Consider the following 21775-nt stretch of genomic DNA (forward strand, 5'->3'; position numbering starts at 1 on the left):
AAAAAAAAAAAAAAAAAAAGCAGCAGTGGGAGAATAAACCCAAAGCTAATAAAAATAGTTTCTTAGAAAGAGAGGTAGATTTTTATTTGTTTGGTAGATTTGACTTTGGAAACTTGTAGATATTTCACATAATGAAACCCTCTCAGGAGAAGAAGCAATCCTTAAATATGAAATCTGTCAGCATTCATTTGAAGTGAAAATTTCTGTAAAAACTGATAATTTTTTTCTAAGAGAATTTCATTTCTTTGTAACTAAAAAGCTTACGATCAGTATCACAACAAAACAAAACAAAACTCAACTAAAAGCAAATACACCATAGTAACCAGATCATGAGAACTGAATTTCAATTTCCATTAAAATGAACAAAGGTTCCTAGGAGAAATAATGGATTCCAGGTCTGGAGTTGGAAATGGACAAGATGAGCCTGGGATATCTTGTGATTGATCACAACAAAGCTATTAAAGTCCTTGGGTACCTGATGAAAACAAACAAATGGAAAATGTCAATGGAGGCAGCTCCACTGGTCAAGGAAGGGGTAATTCAAACACTGAGAAAAGTAATGGCAGTGATGGATTGAAATAAAAACTCCATTTCTGGATGGCATTCCAAAGGGAGCAGGGTTTCCTTTTGTATTTACTAGAACCAATTCAATATTTATGAAAAAAAATGGTTGATAAAGGTTAAGAATCAAGAATATTCCTTACCTTCCTTTTAAGGACTCTATTTCAGGGCAATCCTTTAGTTTGCAAAGGAAAGTTTTGTTGGTAAGAAAATAGCTCATGAATTCAGGAATAAACTCCAATTAGAAAATCACAATTTGCAATCCCTAAAGAAATAATGTATCAAAACAACCATCACCAGTAGCTGCAAAAAACCATTAGGTGGAAGGTTGGTGGAGAATTTTACAATGTATGGATCAGGCTGACAATATTTGAACTCTCTAATCAGTGGGACAATTGGACATTTTGTTCCTTTTGATGTGATTCAGTTGGATACACAGAGCACTTCTTATGAATTAATCTCTATTTTTTAATTACAATTGACATTCAATATTATATTAATTTCAAGGGTACAACATAACTTATCAAGTGATTCCCCTGATAAGTCTAGTACCCACCTGGGACCCCACATAGTTATTATAATATTATTGACTATATTCCCTATGCTATACTTTACATACCTGTGACTATTTTGTAACTACTAATTAGTACATCTTAATCCCTTCACCTTTTTCACCCAGCCTCCTCCCTTATGGAAACTATTAGTTTGTTCTCTGTATCTATGAGTTTGTTTCTGTTTTGTTCATATATTTTGTCTTCTTAGATTCCATATATAAGTGAAATCATATGGTATTTGTCTTTCTCTATCTCATTTATTTCACTTACCATAGTATCCTCTAGATCAGCGGTTCTCAACCTGTGGGTCGAGACCCCTTTGGCGGTCAAACGACCCTTTCACAGGGGTCACCTAAGACCATACTGCATATCAGATATTTACATTACGATTCATAACAGTAGCAACATTACAGTTATGAAGTAGCAACGAAAATAATTTTATGGTTGGGTCACAACATGAGGAACTGTATTTAAAGGGCCAGAAGGTTGAGAACCACTGCTCTAGATCCATTCATGTTGTCACAAATGGTAAGATTTCATTTTTTTAGGTGGAATAATATTCCATTGCATATATGTACCACTTTTTCTTTATCCAGTCATCTATCAATGGACACTTGGGTTGCTTCTATATCTTGGTTATTATAAATAATGCTGTGATGAATATAGGGGTGCATATATATTTTTGAAATAATGTTTTGGATTTTTTTCAGATAAATACCCAGAAGTGGGATTGCTGCATCCTATAGTAGTTCCATATTTATTTTTTGAGGTGACTCCATACTGCTTTCCACAGTGGCTGCACCAATCTGCATTTCCACTAACAGTGCATGAGGGTTCCCTTTTCTCCACATCCTCACCAACACTTGTTTGTTGATTTATTAATGACTAGAGGCCTGGTGCACAGATTCATGCACTGGTAGGGACCCTCGTCCTGGCCTGAGGGGACCAGGCCTAAACAAGCTTTCTGACATCTCCCAAGGGTCCCGGATTGCAAGAGGGTGGTTCTCGGGTGATGCACCTGGAATCAGGCTCCTTACTCTCTGGTTCTGGGTGCATCACCCGAGAACCGCAGCTGCCAAGTCACCGCAGCTCAGCAGCTCCTGTGTTGAGCGTCTGCCCCCTGGTGGTCAGTGCACATCATAGCTGCTAGTCGGAATGTCTGTCCCTTGGTGATCATTGTGTGTCATAGCTACTGGTTAGACAGTAGAATGGTCGGATGGTCACTTAGGCTTTTAAATATATAGATAGCCATTCTGACAGGTGTGAGGTAGTATCTCATTGTGATTTAATTTGCATTTTTCTGATGACTAGTTACATTGAGTATTTTTCCAATGTCTATTGGCCATCTGTAGGACCTCTATTCAGGTCCTCTACCCATTTTTAAATCAGATTATCTGTGGGGTGTGTGTGTGTGTGTGTGTGTGTGTGTGTGTGTGTGTTAAATTGTATGAATTCTTTAAGTATTTTGGATGTTAACCCCGTATCAGATGTATCATTGGCAAATATATTCCCATATAGTAGGTTATCATTTTGTTTTGTTGATTACTTTCATTTGATGTAGTCCCATTTGTTAATTTTGTTTCTATTGTTTCCCTTGCCTTAAAAGATATATTCAAATATCTTTAATATATATATATATAATTAAGAACAATGTCACATAGTTTACTACCATGTTTTCTTCTAGGATTTTTATGGTTTCAGCTCTGACATTTAACTCTGATTCATTTTGAGGTTATTCCTATATCTAGTGTAAGAAAGTGGTCTTGTTTCATGTGTTTGTTTGTTTTTACATGCATCTGTTCAATTTTCCTAACACCATTCATTCAAAAGACTGTTTTTACCCCATTGTATATTCTTGCCTCATTTGTGAAATTAATTGATCACATAGTCATGGGTTTATTTTTGGACCATCTATATCGTTCCATTGATCTGTGTGTGTTCTTATGCCAGTACCATGTTGTTTTGATTACTATGGCCTTGTAGTATGGTTTCATATCCTTCTTTCTCATGATTGCTTTAACTATTTGGATATTGTTGTTTTTTGTGGTTCCATACAAATTTTAAGATTGTTCTATTTTTATGAAAAATGTCATTGGTATTTTGACAGGGATTGCATTGAATGTATAGATTGTTTGGGGTAGTATGAACATTTTAACAATGTTAATTTTCCTATTCATGAGCATGGTTTATGCTTCCATTTATTTGTATCTTCTTCAATACCTTTCTTCAATGTTTTATGATTTTCTGAGTTTTGTACTTCCTTTGTTAAATTTATGCTTAGGTATTCTTTTATTCAATTATAAATTGGATTGTTTTCTTAATTTCTCTGATAGTTTGTTATTGGTGTAAAAATGCAACCAATTTCTGAATATTAATTTTGTATTCTGCTACTTTTCTAAATGAATTTCTCAAATTTAATACTATTAGGTGAATTTTTTAGGCTTGTCTATATAGAACATCATGTCATCTTCAAATGACAACGGTTTTATTTCTTTCTTTCCAATTTGGATGCCTTTTCTTTCTTTTTCTTGTCTGATTGCTGTCACTAAGACTTCCAATACCATGCTGAATAGTAATGGTGAAAGTGGACATTCTTGTCTTGTTTGAGATCTTAAGGAAAATGCTTTTAACTTTTCACTGTTGAGTATAATGTTAGCTTGGGTTTGTCATAACTGGCCTTTATTATGTAGAGCTATGCTCCCTCTATTTCTACTTTGCTGAGAGTTTTTATCATAAATGGGTGCTTGATTTTGTCACAGGTTTTTTTCTTATAAAATTATTCTTGGAAAGAAAAAAGAATATACTTAAATTTCTAAGTCACATTTCTAGTTAGCAGAAAGTTGGAGGCTTAGTTGATCACAGTAAATGGTATAATGAGGATACAATCAACCTAATTTGCCAGAGGCTAAGACCAACAAGTAGTTAGCATAATTATGTGAGAAATCCGTTAGAGGGCTAATGGACTTTGATATTCAGCTAGGGCTGAAAATCAGCATTGTATTACCCTGCTGCTGGATGAATGGCTGAAGGCAATCCCCTAACCTGATAATCCTTTATTGTTTACCAAACTTTAGTATTGATATGTCTGTTTGCTTTGCTAAAAGACAAATGTGTGTTCTAGTAAATAGTAAGCCATTGGGTCCAGGCTTTCAGGGAGCCTCTCTGCTAGAGAGTAAGGTCTCCGCCTGGCTCCCCCATGCCTTCTAAATTTATATTTCTTGTCTAGTATCTCCGTTTGTGTGCGGCCCTTTCTCCAGACCTTGAACCCTAGCTGTGCTGGTCGTGGCTTCGCATCTGACATTTCACACTAATTTATATGACAAATAACCTCGTGTTAAAGTGGCAAACAAACAGAATAAGAGGGAGAGGGTACTTATTATAGGCACACACACACAAATTGCTATATCAGAAATTTAAGCATCATATTTAAATCATATTAGGGGGTTAAAAGACCTACACAAGCACACGTGCAAAGGCATAACCATTATGTATTTATTAAAAACCAGACTTACAAGCCATACTTCACCCTTAAGTAAGTACTAAGATTGCTACTGAGACAAAATTAATCCCTGACTTCAAATATTTTATAATTGATTTGTGGAAATAATGGTGGAATTGGAAATTATTGTAGACCCCAAACCAATCTTGAAATAATGGCTCTGCAATTGAGGGCTCTGAGACTGTTTCCTCATCTGTTACACATGGCAAGTAAATTTTGCGTAACACATGGGATTTCAAAGCAGACTGAATGAAATAATGTATTTAAAGCATCTGAAAATATAAAAGTCTCCATATAAACAAAAGAATAATAGCCACCTGGTGCATGTAATAGTAACAAATGAGTGGAACATGCCCAGGTATTTAGAAGAAGGAATCCCATTGAGTTAAATGAGTTTATGCAGGTTTTCTGGGAAGGTCAGAGTTTGAGCTCCTTCCAGAGGGACAGCCTAAGGAATCTTGCCATGTGATTTTAAGTATATGCCCCAGCATCTGGTGCTCTGCATGCTTGACAGACCAAACAAATGTCTGCTGCATAAATGAATGAAAAGGAATAGTATGCTGATAAGGCAAGTTAGAGTTCCTGTTAGGTTATGTGGGCTCTAGATGGAGCCTCTTAATAATGATGGGACAAAAATCACACCTGAGGTGTCAATGTGGTTGGGGTCAGGGGCATCCTATTTTGTTATTTTAGCTTTCATATTTTGTTTTTTTTTTCTCCTCAATGAAATAATTTCCTTTCTCTCTTAATATTATTGTGTTCCCAATAGGGCTAAGAAATTTTAACTGGAAAACATGGAAAAATGCTGATCCTGATAATGAGCAGAAATAAACATGATCTTTTGAACTTTTACTAAATATGGATTCTATTAAAAAAAAAGTCAGTTATAAAATTTTAAATCTTTTACATTTTTTCTTAATTAGAAAAATCCTAAACTACCAAGACACTAACTACTCTCATATTCTTATATTCCCATAGCAAAAATCCATATATTACCCCTAGCCAAAATTCAATACTTCCTATTTTTTCCTTGAATCTTATAAAAATGGTAACATTTTAAATTACAATTTCTAAACCATAGAGAATTGTCTATTTTAAAACGTAATGTGTTCCTACATTAAGGGGAGAAAGTTCTTCCTTGTTTTTACAAGTTGATCGTTTCAATAAATCACTTGCTTCCAGGTAACAGCTATGGTCCCGTTTCCCCTAAAAGATGAAAAGCCAGGATCCACTTTCGGTCATAGTTAACCAAAACGCGTGCATCAATCCATGCACTCAGACCCTGGCTGCTCGATGGGAAGGAGGCGGGCAGCCGGCTGCCTCGCCAGAGTGCTTCACGTCTCCAGTAGCAGAGGGATTAGACACATGCGCACGATTGGTCTCTTTGTGTGCACCGGGAAGGGCTTGGCTTGGGTCCACACTTCCTAACGGGGCAAAGACCTGGCCAGCGAGCCTGTGCCCAGGAATAAAAATGCACTGTAAACACGGCCTTTGCAATACACAATTTCCTCGCTCCCACTTGCCTTTTTCCTTGGAAGCATCCCTGCCGCCCTTTCCTGGGGTCCACTTGGGAGTGGAGATCCAGAGCCCGGAATGAGGCGCTTGTCCTCAGGAATCTGGGAGTGCTGTGGGCCGGGGCTCTGAGTGGGAGCGCCCGGGGCGCAGGGGGCGGGAGTGGTGGAGGGCGTCTGGCCAGCCTCTCGGAGCCCAGCCACCCCGCAGGCTGGGGGGAGGGAGCCACGCGGGCGAATCAGCCCGCCCCCCGCCCCTCCCCTCCCCCCGAGCCCAGGAGCCTCGATGGTGCGCTGCGGCCAGCGGTGCGCCACCGAGTGAGGCGCCCGCCCGTGGGAGCTGCAGGGGTGGCGGGGGCGAAGGTGGGGACCCGCGCGCAGAGGGCGGGCGCTGCTCGCTGCTCAAGGCGCCAGGCCCTGTCCCAGCCCGCGGCCGCCCTGCCACCCACCCCGCGTCGCCTCCTGCGGGAGCTGGGGGCACCGGGTGGAGGCGCGCTGCTGGAGGCGGCTGGCTGGATGCGGGACCTGCGCGGACTTGGCTGCGGACGGCGGCTCTGGACTCGCGGAAGCCGAGCGCGCTGGCATGGCCTCCAACTTTAACGACATAGTCAAGCAGGGCTACGTGAAAATCCGCAGCAGGAAGCTGGGGGTGAGTGGCTAGCTGGGCTTTCTCCTTCCCCTGCGCCCGCCAGGCGCAGCTGGCTGAGTGGGGGGCGGGGAGAGGTGACCCGCGCGGGGACCGGGGCAGCGAGGGGCCGGGCCTCCCGAAGACGGCGCGCTTGTTGCTCGGAGATCCGGGGGCCGCACCTGCCTCGGGGGTTCTGCATGGGTGTGTGTGTGCCGGGGGGTGGGGGGTGAGGAGTGGGGTGCTGAGGGCTCCAGGAGCGCCTTGGTCCCCTTCGCCCTGTACGTGGGGCTGGTTTGGATCCAGACTGAGAAGTCGTGTAGACGACAGGGACTGTCAGGTCCGAGATGAATGTGCCTCGGAGGACAGTTTATATATACACCGTGCAACTACCCTGCTCTCCAAAGTGTAGCCTGTCGGGTAGCACTGCTCAGTGGCAGGAGGTGGACAGACCCACCGGTGTGTGTGATTAGAATCACCATTTTCTAGCCCCCGCTTCCCAAGCCCATTTCAAAATTGCCTTAATGCCCAAGCAGCACCGCGAGTCCCCGCCGGTGGCGGCCAGCGAGTTGACTGTCCCTGCGCAGTTGCCCGCTGTCTGGCTCCTGGTCCTGTGTGCACCAGGACCCCGCTCCTGCACCCGGGGCAGGCAGGTGTGTGCTCGCGGCAGCCGGCACCGGAGCATTTGAGACAGCAAAGTTTCCGGAGACCTTTTCATAGGCTGTGTGTGTGTGTGTGTGTGTGTGTGTGTGTGTGTGTGTGTGTGTGTGTTTTAAATGCTCTGCCTGACTCAGGACTGAAACAATGTAGACCCAGGTGGTTCAGAACTTCTCTTGACCAGACTAGGAGGTAAGAAGGACGCGTGGATGGTCGAGGGGTGCAGGAGGACCTGGGGTGTGGCCAGGAGGAGGCAGGAGAGGAGGGGTGGCACCTGGGAAGAGAGCTGCCCAGACCTGGGGGTCCGGGTGACTTGCATGAAGTCCCGGAGGTGGAGGTGGGCACCGGAGCCTGACCCCAGCCACTGGTGGAACGAGAAGGGAAACGCCAGTTGGGGGTGAAAAGTGTCCGTTTTGGGGGTTGCTGAGATGTCTGTCTACCTCACTGTTCTCGAAGTTCCTGTTGGGAAAACTCCGGAATCCTGGGGCGAAGCGGCCTTGGACGAGAACATTCCTTGAGTTCACTTCGGAATGGAGGAATACTAAACCTGGAGAGGGGAAAAGGAGGGTGCACCTCGTTAATTTTATCACTAAGAAAAAGGGAGACAATCGTAGCGTCATTAACCTGAACTGAGGTCCCTGGAAGAGGAAGGATCATCAGGCACCCAGAGTCCCTTTGTCGGGAGGAGTTGGGGTGTTGGAAGTAGAGGAAAGCCAACTTGTCTTTTTGTGCTGCCTGGACTGGATTTCAATGTTCAACGTGGTGATTGCCCCCCAAGGGCACAAGGGACCCATTCTTGAACTTCAGATCTGGAAAAGAGGGGCGTGCAAAACTGGGTGACCACAAAGCCCCTCCCCCAGCCTGGCGCCGGAGGATGGGGGTGCAACCCTCAGCAGGGTTTCAGGAGCTGCTCTAGGGTAGAAGAATGCGCCTCATTCTTTCCCAGGAGATAAGGAAGAAGCCACGTGAAAAGCTGCAGTCGTCCAGAAGGAGGCCCCTGGCTTCTGGCAGCCCGGACGCGGTGCTCCCATCTGTCATCTGCGCAGCCATCAGCCAAGAAAGGAGGTGCAGAGCTAGAGCTAGGGGGGAGAACCATTTCAGGAACTTGACCTTTGCAGCCCTTCCCTTGCCCACGTGGTGCCTATTCATCATTCTTGCTCTTCCCTGTTCTTGGAATTTCAATTGTGTCTGACATCTCAAATGTTATAAGCTCATGAATGATTTAAGTCCCCTGGGATATGTGTGCGTGTGCTTCCGCGGAGTCACCGTGTCCGTGAAAATGAGCCCAAGGAATACAACAGTGAGAACTCTCCTCCTTGCGCGCACTTGGCCGTGGGGTGTATAGGATTCCTCCCCCACGCGAGCTTTCCAGGATTACACACAAAAGAACTGAGTGGGCAACCCAATTAAAAGAAAGACTCCAAGGAGAGAACATTGAATGCTTCTTAAGTAACTATGGTATTACCAGCCTTTGAAATGCCCTTTTAGAATTCCATTTTCCCCTAAAAATAGTGTGCCATTGTAGGGTATTTACATTTTCAAAGCTGCTCCTTCCATAAGCACTGTTTAGAGCTATGTCTTTGTAAAGGACAGCCTTCCGGGAACACAATAAAAGTGTTTTTATACGCAGATGAATTGCTTTTGTGCTCCATTTGTACTTGAGAAATGTGAACTTCACAGAGATCAGTGTTGAAACAGTTTGTGTTGTAGTTTTAATCGTCAAATATTAAACTAAATTAACCTTGACGCATTAGGAGGATGTTATTTATTTAAAAAATAACTTTAGAGTTGATTCTATTCAGAATATTCTAGTGTTCACAAGGGTGAATTCTGTGTGGCTTAATAAGTTAAGTACATCCCGGGAGATAATAAAATTCTACGCAAATATTGCATGCCTTAAAAATGAAAATGTCCAATTTAGTCATGCCCAAAATGATAGAAAAAGAAATTATATAAACATATTTCATTTTTATGATTAATAATACATATTGCTAATTTTATGGACTTAGAACTGTGAATGTTCCCAAATAAACTATTTTTAACTCAAAAGGTTCATAATGATTGTTTTATAGTTCATGTTCAAAGGTAAATTTCAAAATAAAAATAATTCTATTTGTGTAATGACATTTGATTACTTATGGACAGAATTCATGCTTTCAAACCTAATTTTATAATATTCTAATGGGGAAGCAAAGCCAGAATTGAGGCCAGTTGTATCAGAGATTATTGTGACATGAAAACATATTTTGAGATGAGATGTTCTAACGTACCCCTTACTGCTCACAAACTAGTGCTTAGTGTTAGGCTGAATGAGGGCAGACAAACATTCTTGTCCTCAAGGTAGTGGGCCAACCCTGGCCCAGGTGCCTCCAGATTTTAGGGTTGAAGGGGCCCTTGCCATGTATCTTCTTAGAGATTCTAGTGCGACCTGTTGAGCATAGTTCCTGAGCTGACTCTTTGAGCAAAGCAGTAAGTGTTAAACTTTTTTTTTTTGACTGTTTGCTTTGAAATTTGTCTTAACTCATTAAGCAGCTTTTCTTCATTTAAGAAAATAATTCTAGTGTTCTTGTCCTTTAAAAATGTTTATTAAATCATTAAATTTTTAAAGGTATCAAATCATTGAGTATCATGACATAACTCTTCTAGTCATTTCTTTACCTTGTGTATTAATTTTGCATTACAACCTATCACTGTTTCTATGAATATAGGGTGGGGCAAAAGTAGGTTTATAGTTGTGCATACACGAAAGTTTATTCTTGTATTATAATGTATTAATTATTGTATTATTTTCCACACAGACAACTGTAAATCTACTTTCGTCCTACCCTGTATGCAACATGCCCAAGTCATGGTAGACCCCCCGCCACCCTTTTACCTATTGAAACTGGTATTCTAAACGTCAGACACTGACCTGACTTGCCACAATGAAGGAACATTATCATTTTGGAGTATTTTATATTTAATGTCACCTCTTTGGAGCAGCACTTCTCTTTGCTTTGGACAAAATACTTTGCTGGTTTTGCATTTTATACAGTCAAAGGAGGAATGTATAGTAAGATTTTAATCCAGAACAGTTGCTTGATTAAAGGTGTTCTAGACTTATTAGCCTGACACAATGACATGCATGGGTTGATGTGCCTGACGCCAGGGGAACCAGAGTAGAGGTTGCCAGGGTGATCCTGCCGTGGTGGCACCTGCTTGGAGGCACCAGACCACCATGCTTCCTCACCTGGGGTGTTGACCTCCTCATCTGTGCCAGACTAGCTCTTCTCTGCCAGTTTTTTTAAATGTCATTTTAATTTGTGTCCGATACCAGAAGCACCTCTGGTATATCTATCTATCTATCTATCTATCTATCTATCTATCTATCTATCTATCTATCTATCATCTATCTTACCAATTTCCAGCCCTAAATAAACCATGTGCTTCTAATTCTAATATCAGCTGTCACATACATGTACGTAGGAGGGGGGCAAGGATACCTTCACTGTGCCTCGCCCTCCGTTCCCACTATGCCTTTCACTGACTTCCCTCCTCCTCCTGCTCTCCCAATACCCACCCACCATTGCCAGAGTTCTCCCAATGGGCTATTTCTTAAAATCATATTCTCTCTCCCTTACAATCCTTATTTATTCCTAAGCCCTGCAGTTTTATTCATACTTCTCAAAAGATTTCTATAAAGTAGATATTTTAAACTTTCATCTCACTTCTATTCTCCCAACGTACATGCCCAACTTTCTAGGAAACATTTCCTGCTTGTACCCTTAGTGCACTCTAAGCCAATGAATGAGTCCAAATAGTAATCCTATTCTTCTTCCCAAACTAGCCACTTTGTCCCATAGGAACATATGCAAGTAGATGTTTCTATTAGCACTGCTGCTCATTTAAAAATGATTCAGTATCAGATCTCAGAGGCAATACTGGGTCTTGCCTTTCTCTGAGGCACTACAAACAACCAAAGTCCACATCTTCTTGGTGCTACCTGGGAATGTCATCTGTGGTCTCTTTCCCGTGAACTTCTGCTTCTATAACTTTAGGTTCAAGTAGTGATGGGACTTCCCAGTGGTTCTTTTTGCTTGCTGCCTGCCTGATTATTCTTGTAGTTTTGCCAGAGTAATTTTCCTGAATTTCAGCTTGAAACATGTAATTCCCCCTTTTAGGTTTTCCCATGGTTTCTCATTACCTAGAGCAATAATTAAACTTAAACTTGTAATTCAGAGCTATCCACAATACCTACCATTGTTTGACTTAGGGATTTTTAAATTATGAAATATTTTAAGCGTACTGGAAATTACACAGAATCATATTACAAACTACCCATATTTTACCAATATACAGTACTTTCTTCTGATTTAATTTGTTTAGGATAGAAAAATGCTGAGAATTGAAAGTCCATTTGAATCACTTGCCAATTAACACACCCCACAATTGGATTCAGTATTTATCCATTACTATATAGATCGAGTTTGTTCATTTCAATGTTGAATTGTATGAATAAACTACACTCCCTCTGTTAATAATAGACATTTTTAAGATTTTGCTGTTTGTGCTTCTCCAAATACATCTATATAATTCTCTCTGATCACACGTATCCAAGGTCCCCCAGGGTATGTGATGTGGATAAAAGTAGAGTAGCTGGTTTTAAAAACATGTACATTTTCACTTTACTAGATGTTTTCAGATTGCTCACAATTGTTCCAATTTATAAGCCCAGAGAAATGAAATGAGAGAACTTCTTCAATCATATCCTTAATATGATACTGAGCCACAAGTCCTGCCTTAATTAAGGCATGCCTTAAATGATACTGGCATATTTCTTTAAAGTATGAAATATTTCAGGCATACAGAGAACATAAAACTTTATTAAAAATAACATTTTGCTGTATTTTTTTCAGCTTTTAAAAAAGAAATAAAATGGATAAAGTTGAAGTCCTTGTATACCCCAACACAGTAACCAAGGAAGTAAATTTATGTTTCTAACTCTATGCATAGTTTTTCCATATTGGTTATATTTATTTTGTATTTCTTTAATAATATATACTGTTGCTTTGTATAGTTTCAACTTCTTTACTAGTAATTGCAATCATACAGTCTGACTTCATGAAACATTTGTTTTTGCTCAAGGTTATGTTTTTGAGATTTAATCATTTTGATATTGAGTTCCAGTTTACTCATTTAATCCTACTCTTTTTTGTGTAAATATTCTCCAGTTTGTATTTCCTAATGCAAATGTGCAAGAGTTTCTTCAGGATTTGCTGGGCATAGATCGGTACATACTTAGTAGGTATTGCCAGTTGTCTCCCAGAGGCATCTCCAAATGCATCCCCACTGAGTCCCCTTCCCTCTGCTTCCTCACCAAACCTGGTGGGTGAGACTTTTTCCTCTTTTGGGTGAATGGGTAAAAGTTGTGCTTCTCTGCACTTTGAACATGCTTTCATAGTTACTGACCTACAAATTTTCCTCGTTTGTGAATTATTTCTTCAGTTCCACAGCCCATCTTTCTATGTGATATCAGTATCTAAGAGTTTTATCTATATTTGGAATACTATTCTTTTGCAGTTACAAGCTATCTACTTCCATGTATGGATTGCCTTTAATTTTCTTATAGTTTCCTGTGTCTTGCTGATACTTTACATTTTAGTGAAATCAATTTTTCTGCTTTCTTTGTGGCTTGTACTTTTTGAGTCTTATTTAAGGAGTCATTCCTTACTGAAACATAAAATTGCTATTTTCTATTATTTTCATGTAAAACTCTATACACTTAGATTTTTAATCAACCTGTAATTAATCCTCATTTTTAGATTTAAGTTTGGAATCTATTTGTCCCCATATGGATAGCCAGTTTTTCACCTCCTTTATTAAATATTCTTATCCATGAAATAGAGACCATTATAAACTTTTGAACAACAATAGATACAGAGGCAGAGCTGCCTCAAACAGATTGTCAAACTGCAGCGGGAAGGCCGGGGAGGGTTGGGGGGCAGGAGGGAGACGGGTAAGAGATCAACCGAAGGACTTGTATGCATGCATATAAGCATAACCAATGGACATAAGACACTGGGGGGTAGGGGAGGCCAGGGGATTGTCAAGGGCGGGGAAAAAAAAAGGGCACATATGTAATACCCTTTGTAATACTTTAAGCAATAAAAAGGAAAAAATAAATAAATAAATATTCTTATCCATGAGCTTATTAAAACAAGTCCTACTTTTTGTTTTTGAATTTGTACTTCCAATATTTTGTTGAATTAACTCTTCTGTACTTAATGTTTTTGTTGTTGTTTTGAATGCTTATTTTTTATTTTAAATGAGATATTCTCATTGGTTGTTGCTGGTTTAAAGGAAAGCTATTGTCTTTTCAGATCTCGTATCTAACAATGATTCACTAACTGAATATTGAATATATTGAGGTCTTGCTCTGTGTAGTCACTATGCAGGTGCCCAGGATACATCAAAACAGAGAACATGAATCTTAACTTCTAGGAGCACATATAATAAGGGGTTAAGAAAATAAACAGATGAATGTGTACCTGTCTTTTGTAAGGAGAAATGGTGAGAAAAATAGAAGGCAGTTTTGCAATGGAGAACTAAGAAGGCTTCGGAAACATGGAGGCATTTCAGTTAGTTCTGATGGAAGAGGTAGAGCCCCATTAAAAGGGATTGGGCAGTAAATGAAGTAACTTGGGCAGGGTGAAGGGGTCATGGATTATCTTAATTGTGTTTTGTTTTACTACACATATTAAAAATAGTTAGTGTCCTGCAATTAAGCACTATTTCTTTAAAGCCACAGCCATTCAAATCTGGAAATCTACATAAGTAATAATAACAAAAGGAAGGGAAACAAAAAATAGAATTTGAATTCTGGACATTGTGGCTCAGTTGATAGAAGTATTGTCCCCCATACAAGGTACACAGAATGATCAATGGTTCGATACCCTGTCAGGGCACATACCTAGATTGTGGGTTCCATCCCCAGCTGTGGTAGGTGAGAGAACTTGAAAATATATTACAATTAAACAATGAAATGTTCCATAATAAAGTTTAATTTTAGTGAAACTTTTCTCTAAAAATTACCAACCTAAACAGTTCATCACTGAAATTCTAAAATGGGTTAAAAGATACCAAACCTATAGATAAACTGAGTAGAGTGAAAATTCCTTTAAGCTGATTATACATCTACTATTTTCAGAAAAGATAGGGAACAGATATGCATGTTTCTGTATTTGAACATGGTTTCAATATGTAAAATTAATCTTATTTACAGTTTAGCTAATTAAATAGTGACTACAGGCAGCAGTAATACATTTGTTGGTGTCAATGCCTAGAAATTAGAGTTCAGAGTTATACACTTAAACTCTCCCTCTAAGAAAAAGAAAAGTTATTTATGGAAGAAAATATAATTTTATTTAAAGCATATTGTGCGAGCCACGTCCCACGTGGTTCAGGGTTCGGGATCTGGAGAAGGGCCGTGTGCAAATGACAGAGCTGAGACAAGGAATAATTTGGAAATATTGGGGGCCAGGCAGGAAGCCCAACGCATAGCTCTGGCCCTTGCCAGGGCTCAAGGTTCACCAGCGTTCCAGGGTCCTTGTTTACACTTCTCTGATAGTGAAGACAATGGGTAGCTCCCAACAGCATATATTAATACAATTTAAAAATGTTCATTGGAAAACACTTATTTGTGTCATGCTTGAAACATATAAAATGCATGAAGTTAAAGAGTAGTTCCCTAGGATTTAATAATTAAAGATAAAGTGAATGTGCATTATATTTCCTGGCCAAATAAGCATTATTCAATCAAGGCTTAAAGGCAGTGGACATGTCTGCTTGACCTCAGAACCCAGGGATTTGCTTGTTTTAATGGTTTTGATTATTGTGAAGTCATGGAAGTGGCAGCTTGTGACAACTGTGGTGTAAGAAAGATTATAGACACTGTCTTCTCAGTTTTATTTAAATAACTTGATTCTGAGTCTTCTAATGGGTTTGAATCTACTTTGTCAATGTTAATAAAACCTGAATTTATTTTTAAATTGAAGCAGAACACATTCAGGGTTTCTAGGGGATCTATTAGCACTGTATTTATTAATGCTCATTGAACACTCCTGCTTGGATGCTTGGAGAATAGGTAATCATACACTCTTAGAAAGCAGGCTTCAATCTTCCTTACTGAATGTTTGGTGTGTGTGTGTGTGTGTGTGTGTGTGTGTGTGTGTGTGTGTTGTTGTTGTTGTTGTTGTTATTTGTTTTTGAGACTCAGAGAAATATTTTTAAAAATGTATTACTTAATTGAATGGCAAAAACATAATAGTTTTGACTTCTGGGAAGCTTTCTCTCAGATATTTTGCAGAAACCTCTCCTCTGACACCCAGTAGAACTGGCAGGGGCTGTTCGAGGTGACTTTTAAGTGAGCAATATTTTTTTATGTCATCAAATTTTATAAATTAATTGTAATGTAATAGCAATATTTTAAAACTAAAATAGCAGCAAAAATGACCACAGATAAAGCTAAATCACATATCCATGCAGGCCCCCCGCTGGAATTGAGCCACATTTGCTGGGAGAAGTCCCCCTGCTGGCCGCTGTGCAGGCCCCAACAAGGCTCAGTGTACATGTGGTTTTGAGGGACTCTGCTCTGTGGCTTATGTATGCACAGCAGAGAAGAAGACACACAGATATTCTTTCCTTTTCAAAGACCTGGGTATAGCTAGTTTGGAAAGAAAGGTGGAGTGTTTCTTCTTAGGAGCTATTTACATATATAGTCACTTATATGACACTAACGTAACTAGAGAGAGCACAAAGATGGCATGAACAGCAGGAATTTCCTATTTGGGATTTTGTTCTATATTTTCCTATGTATTATTTTAACCCTCAGGTGTTCTATATTCTGTAAAGTGTTGCCAAAGCATGGTGAACGTCAGAAGAATTCTGTGTGCACTCACTATAGCTGCAAATACAGCAAGATTTTTTATTTGCACATGCTTTTTTTTTTCTTTTTCTTTTTATTGAACTTTCTTTATTCCCAACTGTAACAAGACATACACAATACTTTTTTCCTTAAAAGATCATAGAATTATACACAAATCATCTGAATTGGCACTATCTTAAAAAATCTATTCCATTTTTCCACCGGAGATAATCCGTTTCCCATTTTATTGTGCCTTTTAACTATTTCTAATTGGCTTTTGTTCTTCTTTTCTGAGTGTACTTATGTGAGATTGCATTTGGCTTGGTGGGGAAGTCTAGAAGGATCTGGAAACCCTGATGGAAAGGTGGGGACAAGTTTCATAGCCAGGCAAAGCTGAGTTTGAAACTTGCTTCCAGTTTTTCATTCTTTCCACAAATACCTGTTGACTTCTGGCCCTCCTGGCGGTTGTGGCGTTCATGTTTCTGCCAGGTGCTCCCATGTGATCTTGGGCAAATTACTTCACTGCATTGAAACATTGCATGGCAGCTATTATTATAGTACTGTGTTACTATCAAAAATAGTATAAAAGTATGACAAATATTCTACTATAACAGAGCTTACTTCTTGAAATTCAATAATTATATTTCCTTTTGTGTACATCTTACCATCTTGTGATAGGATTTTGAAGCTCCTCATGGGAAAAATGAGGAAAATAATCCTTCCCTTTGTGAAGGTGAAGAGGCTCATATAAAAGCAAGGAGATAGCATGTGCCACTTGTGGGGTGTGCATGGAGATCTGCATGCGGGGCTGAAACTCAACAGCTCTTACCGTACTTCAGATCCCACTTATGGGAGTCCCATTAGGCAGGCTAATTGAAGAATTGTTGACTGTTTTAAGCTTTTGAAATTATAATAGAAGGCATAAAAGCACTAAAACTAAGCTTTGAAAATTATATATATATATATATGTATATATATATGTATATATATATACACACACACACACACACATGTATATATATACACACACACACATATATATATATATCCCTAATATCCCTATTCCTGGTAAATTTTGTGTTTTTTAAATTCATATTAAATCAGTCCTAATAGCCACACCAAAAAATCACCCTTATATCAATGCCCAATGATATTAAAGTAACATTGCATGGCAGCTATTATTATAGTACTGTGTTACTATCAAAAATAGTATAAAAGTATGACAAATATTCTACTATAACAGAGCTTACTTCTTGAAATTCAATAATTATAGTTCCTTTTGTGTACATCTTACCATCTTGTGATAGGATTTTGAAGACATTGGAAGACAAGAGAAAATACATTTAATGAGTCATCTCTGTACATAACATCTATTGATGTACAAATTAATAGGAATGATTTTGAACTATAGTTCTTATAAAGAAACCTTTTTTAAAATTTTATTTTAAAGAAACCTTTTTAAAGCTTTACTCCCAATGGCTCATTCAAGCATGAGTAGCATAGGCAACTTAAACTGACAAGTTATTTCTGAATCAGAGGATTCCATTCTTCGGCCCACAGAACATGCATGGGACAATGTAGCAGTCAATGTAGATACAAATCTGTTTTCTTTTTTATAATAAAAATATCAACTGCCAGGGGATGTACACAGTAATTGTTCACTCAACAGCTGTTGCATGTGAAAAGCACCCCAGGTGTTCTGTGATATAAAGAGATTACTCAGGTAGAAGTGAAACACTACCATGCATAATGCAGCACTGAGTATTTTGAGTGCTTTAAGAAAGATACAATAAAGTTTTTCCAATATTGAGAGAAAAGGACAAATTGTTCTTGCTGGAAGGAGGGCAGAGTTCAGAAAAATACTTTAAAAAAGCAATAACATTTAAGCCAGGGATTAAAATATGGTTATCCTGGGATATGCAGAGATGGGGTAAGAGAACAAAGTAAAGGATTCAGAGGATTTGGATAATCCTAAATTGTGTACAAACTCTGCATAATTAATCAGTCTTTCATTTACCTTGTGTTTATTATTTTTTAAATTTCACCATGAATGTTATTTTTGACTTTATTCTCTTTCCTTAAAATAAAGTAAATTTTCTCATCTTATGAATGGTTACAAAATTAGCTGGAATTATCCCTATGTGCTTTTAAGTTTTAGCTATTTTTAAGGATTCTTAATATGCTTGGCAAATTATTTTTTCAGCAATAGGAATTTAATTTCTGCTTGATACTTTTTTACATGTTGATTACTGTCTTAAAAAATACTTATATTTTCCCCTCATAACAAATATTGTAGTCTTGTAATTATACATAATATATATATATATGTTATGTATATTATGTAAAAAAAATATATAAATTTATTACCGTTTCTCTCTCCCACTAACCAAGCTCAATAAGGTTAGGGACCATCTGCATTTTTTCACTACATTCTTATAAGACAGGCTGACCCTTGGAAGGTGTTCTATACATACTTGTTGAGTTAATACACAAATATGTGGAGTTCACAATGATTTTATATAAAAATAATGATGATAACTCAGATTTTTTCATTTGATATAAAGAGGGTACATAGAGGGTAGTCTACCTTTCAATGGATGCATTAGTAGATTCATGGGTCTGAATTAAAAATTTGGAAGTTCTAGCGTTCTGAACATGATTTTTACGTATTGTTGTTGTTTTTTTTAATTTTCTATGTTGATAGATTTTAGTGTCTGAATGTGAACATTGACTATGTGCTCAATTCATAGCTCCCCTCTCAGCAGGCAGCTAGAGATAGAACCCTTGGAGGCCTTGTGAGAATACCAAAGTTTAGTGGTCAAGTGCATAGATTCTACAGCAACACTGTTTAGGGTTAAAATCTGCTCCCGTACTCACTGGTAATGTGACTTGTGGAAATTAATCTCCTCTTTGTTCTTCACTTTTCTCCCTTGCAAAAGGGTGTTGGGATGAAGACTAGATGTGTTAACTCATTTAGAAAAGTGATGCAAGTAAAGTGCTATAAAGGAGTGTGTAATTATTAGGTTATGATTGGCGCCAGGGGACCTCACTCTTCTGACCACTGCTGCTTAGGACAGAAGTTACTCTTTGAAAGCTGGAGAGATCTGAATCCATATCTGCTTTTTGGATATCTCTACCTGTAAGAGAATAACTGATGGAGTGCCATATGTGTTCCATTTGTTTCAAATTCTATTAGCTGACTTGATGGTGCTGTTAATAAACTCTCAGCTCAGCATGACTTCCAAGACCATTCAGGATCTGCCCTTTGCCTTTCCAGCAGTTCCCTGTGCTACTTTTTATCTCCCTGGTACCACATGCTCTAGACACGTAGAATTACCTGCTTCTGATTCTATCTTGTGTCAGGGAGTTGCTCATATTGCTCCCTACACATAGACCTGCAACAGTCTTCCTACTACATTCGCCAATTTAAATTCTCAAGTCCAGGGTAGAGCTTTGTAGTGAATTTTAAAATTGGGAATTGAGTCCTCCAACTTTGTTCTTTATCCCTATTGTTTTGGCTATTTGGGGTTACTTACAATTCCATATTGAGTTTTGAATCACATGAAGTTTTCCAAAAGGCCAATGGGATTTTGATAGGAATTGCACTTACTAAGTAGATCTATTGCTGGGTGGGGTATTTCCATTTTAACCACTACGTGTTCTGATTGATGAACGTGGGATGTCTTTCCATTTATTTCGGTCTTCTTTAATTAATTTTGGCAATGTTTTGTAGTTTAAGTGTAAAAGTCTTCCACCTCTTTGGTTGCATTTATTTCTAAGTACTACATTTTTGATACTATTATAAATAGAATTGCTTTCTTAATTTCATTTTCAGATTATTCCTTGCTAGTATATAGAAATCCAGCTGAGTTTTTCATGTTGATCTTGTATTCTGCCACTTTGCTGAATGTGTTTATCAGTGCTAGCAGGTATTTGGCTGTGTGTGCGTGTATTTTTTAAGGATTTTTCTATATAAAAGCTCACGCTTTCTGCAAATATAGATACTTTTGCTTCATTAGAAAATTTTTGGATGCCTTTGATATTTTTATTATCTAATATTTCTGGCTAGCCCTCCTAGTACAGTGTAGAATACTAGCAGCCAAAGTGCTCATTCTTGTCTTGCTCCTGATCTTAGACTGAAAGCTTTCAGTCTTTCACTATTGAGTATAATGTTAGCTGTGGGTTTTTCACAGATGCCCTTTATTAGAAAGGACATTTCCTTCCATTTCTAGTTTATGGAGTGCTTTTATTATAAAAAGGGTTTTGGATTTGTCAAGTGCTTTGTCTGCTTGAGATGACTATGTGACAAGGATTTTTTCTTCTTCAATCTATGATGGTATATGACTTTGATCAATTTTCATATGTTGAACCACACTTACATGCCTGAGATAAATCCCACTTAGTCATAGTGTGTAACTCCTATATAAAATAGACAAACTCCTAGAAACAGACTACCAGAACTGACTGAGCAAGGAATAAAAAAAAAATGCATGAGATGATCATGTGGCAGGGATTTTTCAGAAAATGCTACCTTAGCCCTGGGAATGCTCTGATTCAGATGAATTAACCATAAGCTCTCATGCTGGTCATTCAGGGAGCTTTTAGACAGGTCAAAAAACACACCACAAGTCTTTGAGAATGACGCCCATGTGTCCCCTCTGGCACTGGCAGCCTGAGCCAGGAGTCTGGTCTGCTGTTTTTTCTGGAACACCACTGGTCAGGATACTGGGAGATGTCCTGCCGGCAATTAAAATGCCACAGCTGTCTCTCAGGGCAATGCAATAGCATCTTTCCTCAAAAAGCTTTCCCTGGTGGTTCTGTTTTGGGCTCCACTCCAGAGCTCTGCAGAAGTTAACTCTGACAGTGATTGCTGGTTTTCAGTGGCTTTTGTGCAAAGATGGAGCCTTGGAGGCCCCCCCCACACACACACACACACACACTGCCATTTTGGTGATGTCACTCCATATTGGTTCTCAATAGTTGATGACACTGTGCTTGATTCTTTATGGGAGATCATTAGATGTATTTTTGAGGACTGGATAGCAAGACCAAGTCCTATCTTTTACATCAAATATTAGAGACAATGAGAAGTGACATATTTAATATGTTCAGCAAATATTTATTAAATGGCTTTTATATAAGTTACCACATTTTAAAAAGTAGAAAATAGCAAAATACAAACTATAGATTAGGGTGATCAAATAATTTTTCACCAATCTGGGTGCTTGAAAGTGAAAAGAAGAGACCAGCAGTCTGGAACTCGGGATTCAGTTGTACCCAGACTGTGTCGACTACCCAATATGTATGACCACTCTAGTTCAGTCTTACTCTCCAGTGATTGATAAACTTGACCTATGGTCTAGTCCAGGGGTGGGCAAACTTTTTGACTCGAGGGCCACAATGGGTTCTTAAACTGGACCGGAGGGCCGGAACAAAAGCATGGATGGAGTGTTTGTGTGAACTAAT

General features: G+C 39.0%; 1 protein-coding gene across 1 annotated transcript in view; it reads left to right on the forward strand.

Moving 5' to 3' along the window:
- The first annotated feature begins 6393 nt into the window (after window positions 1–6393).
- DOK6 (docking protein 6) overlaps window positions 6394–21775 on the forward strand; it is a 236739-nt gene continuing 221357 nt past the window's right edge. The window contains exon 1 of the mRNA XM_081097857.1: window positions 6394–6774. Within this exon, the coding sequence (XP_080953983.1) occupies window positions 6709–6774 (66 nt within the window). The 5' untranslated portion in view covers window positions 6394–6708. The remainder of the gene's footprint in view (window positions 6775–21775) is intronic.

The sequence above is a fragment of the Myotis nattereri genome (genome assembly GCF_964212035.1).
Source record: "Myotis nattereri genome assembly, chromosome: 8".
NCBI lineage: Eukaryota > Metazoa > Chordata > Mammalia > Chiroptera > Vespertilionidae > Myotis > Myotis nattereri.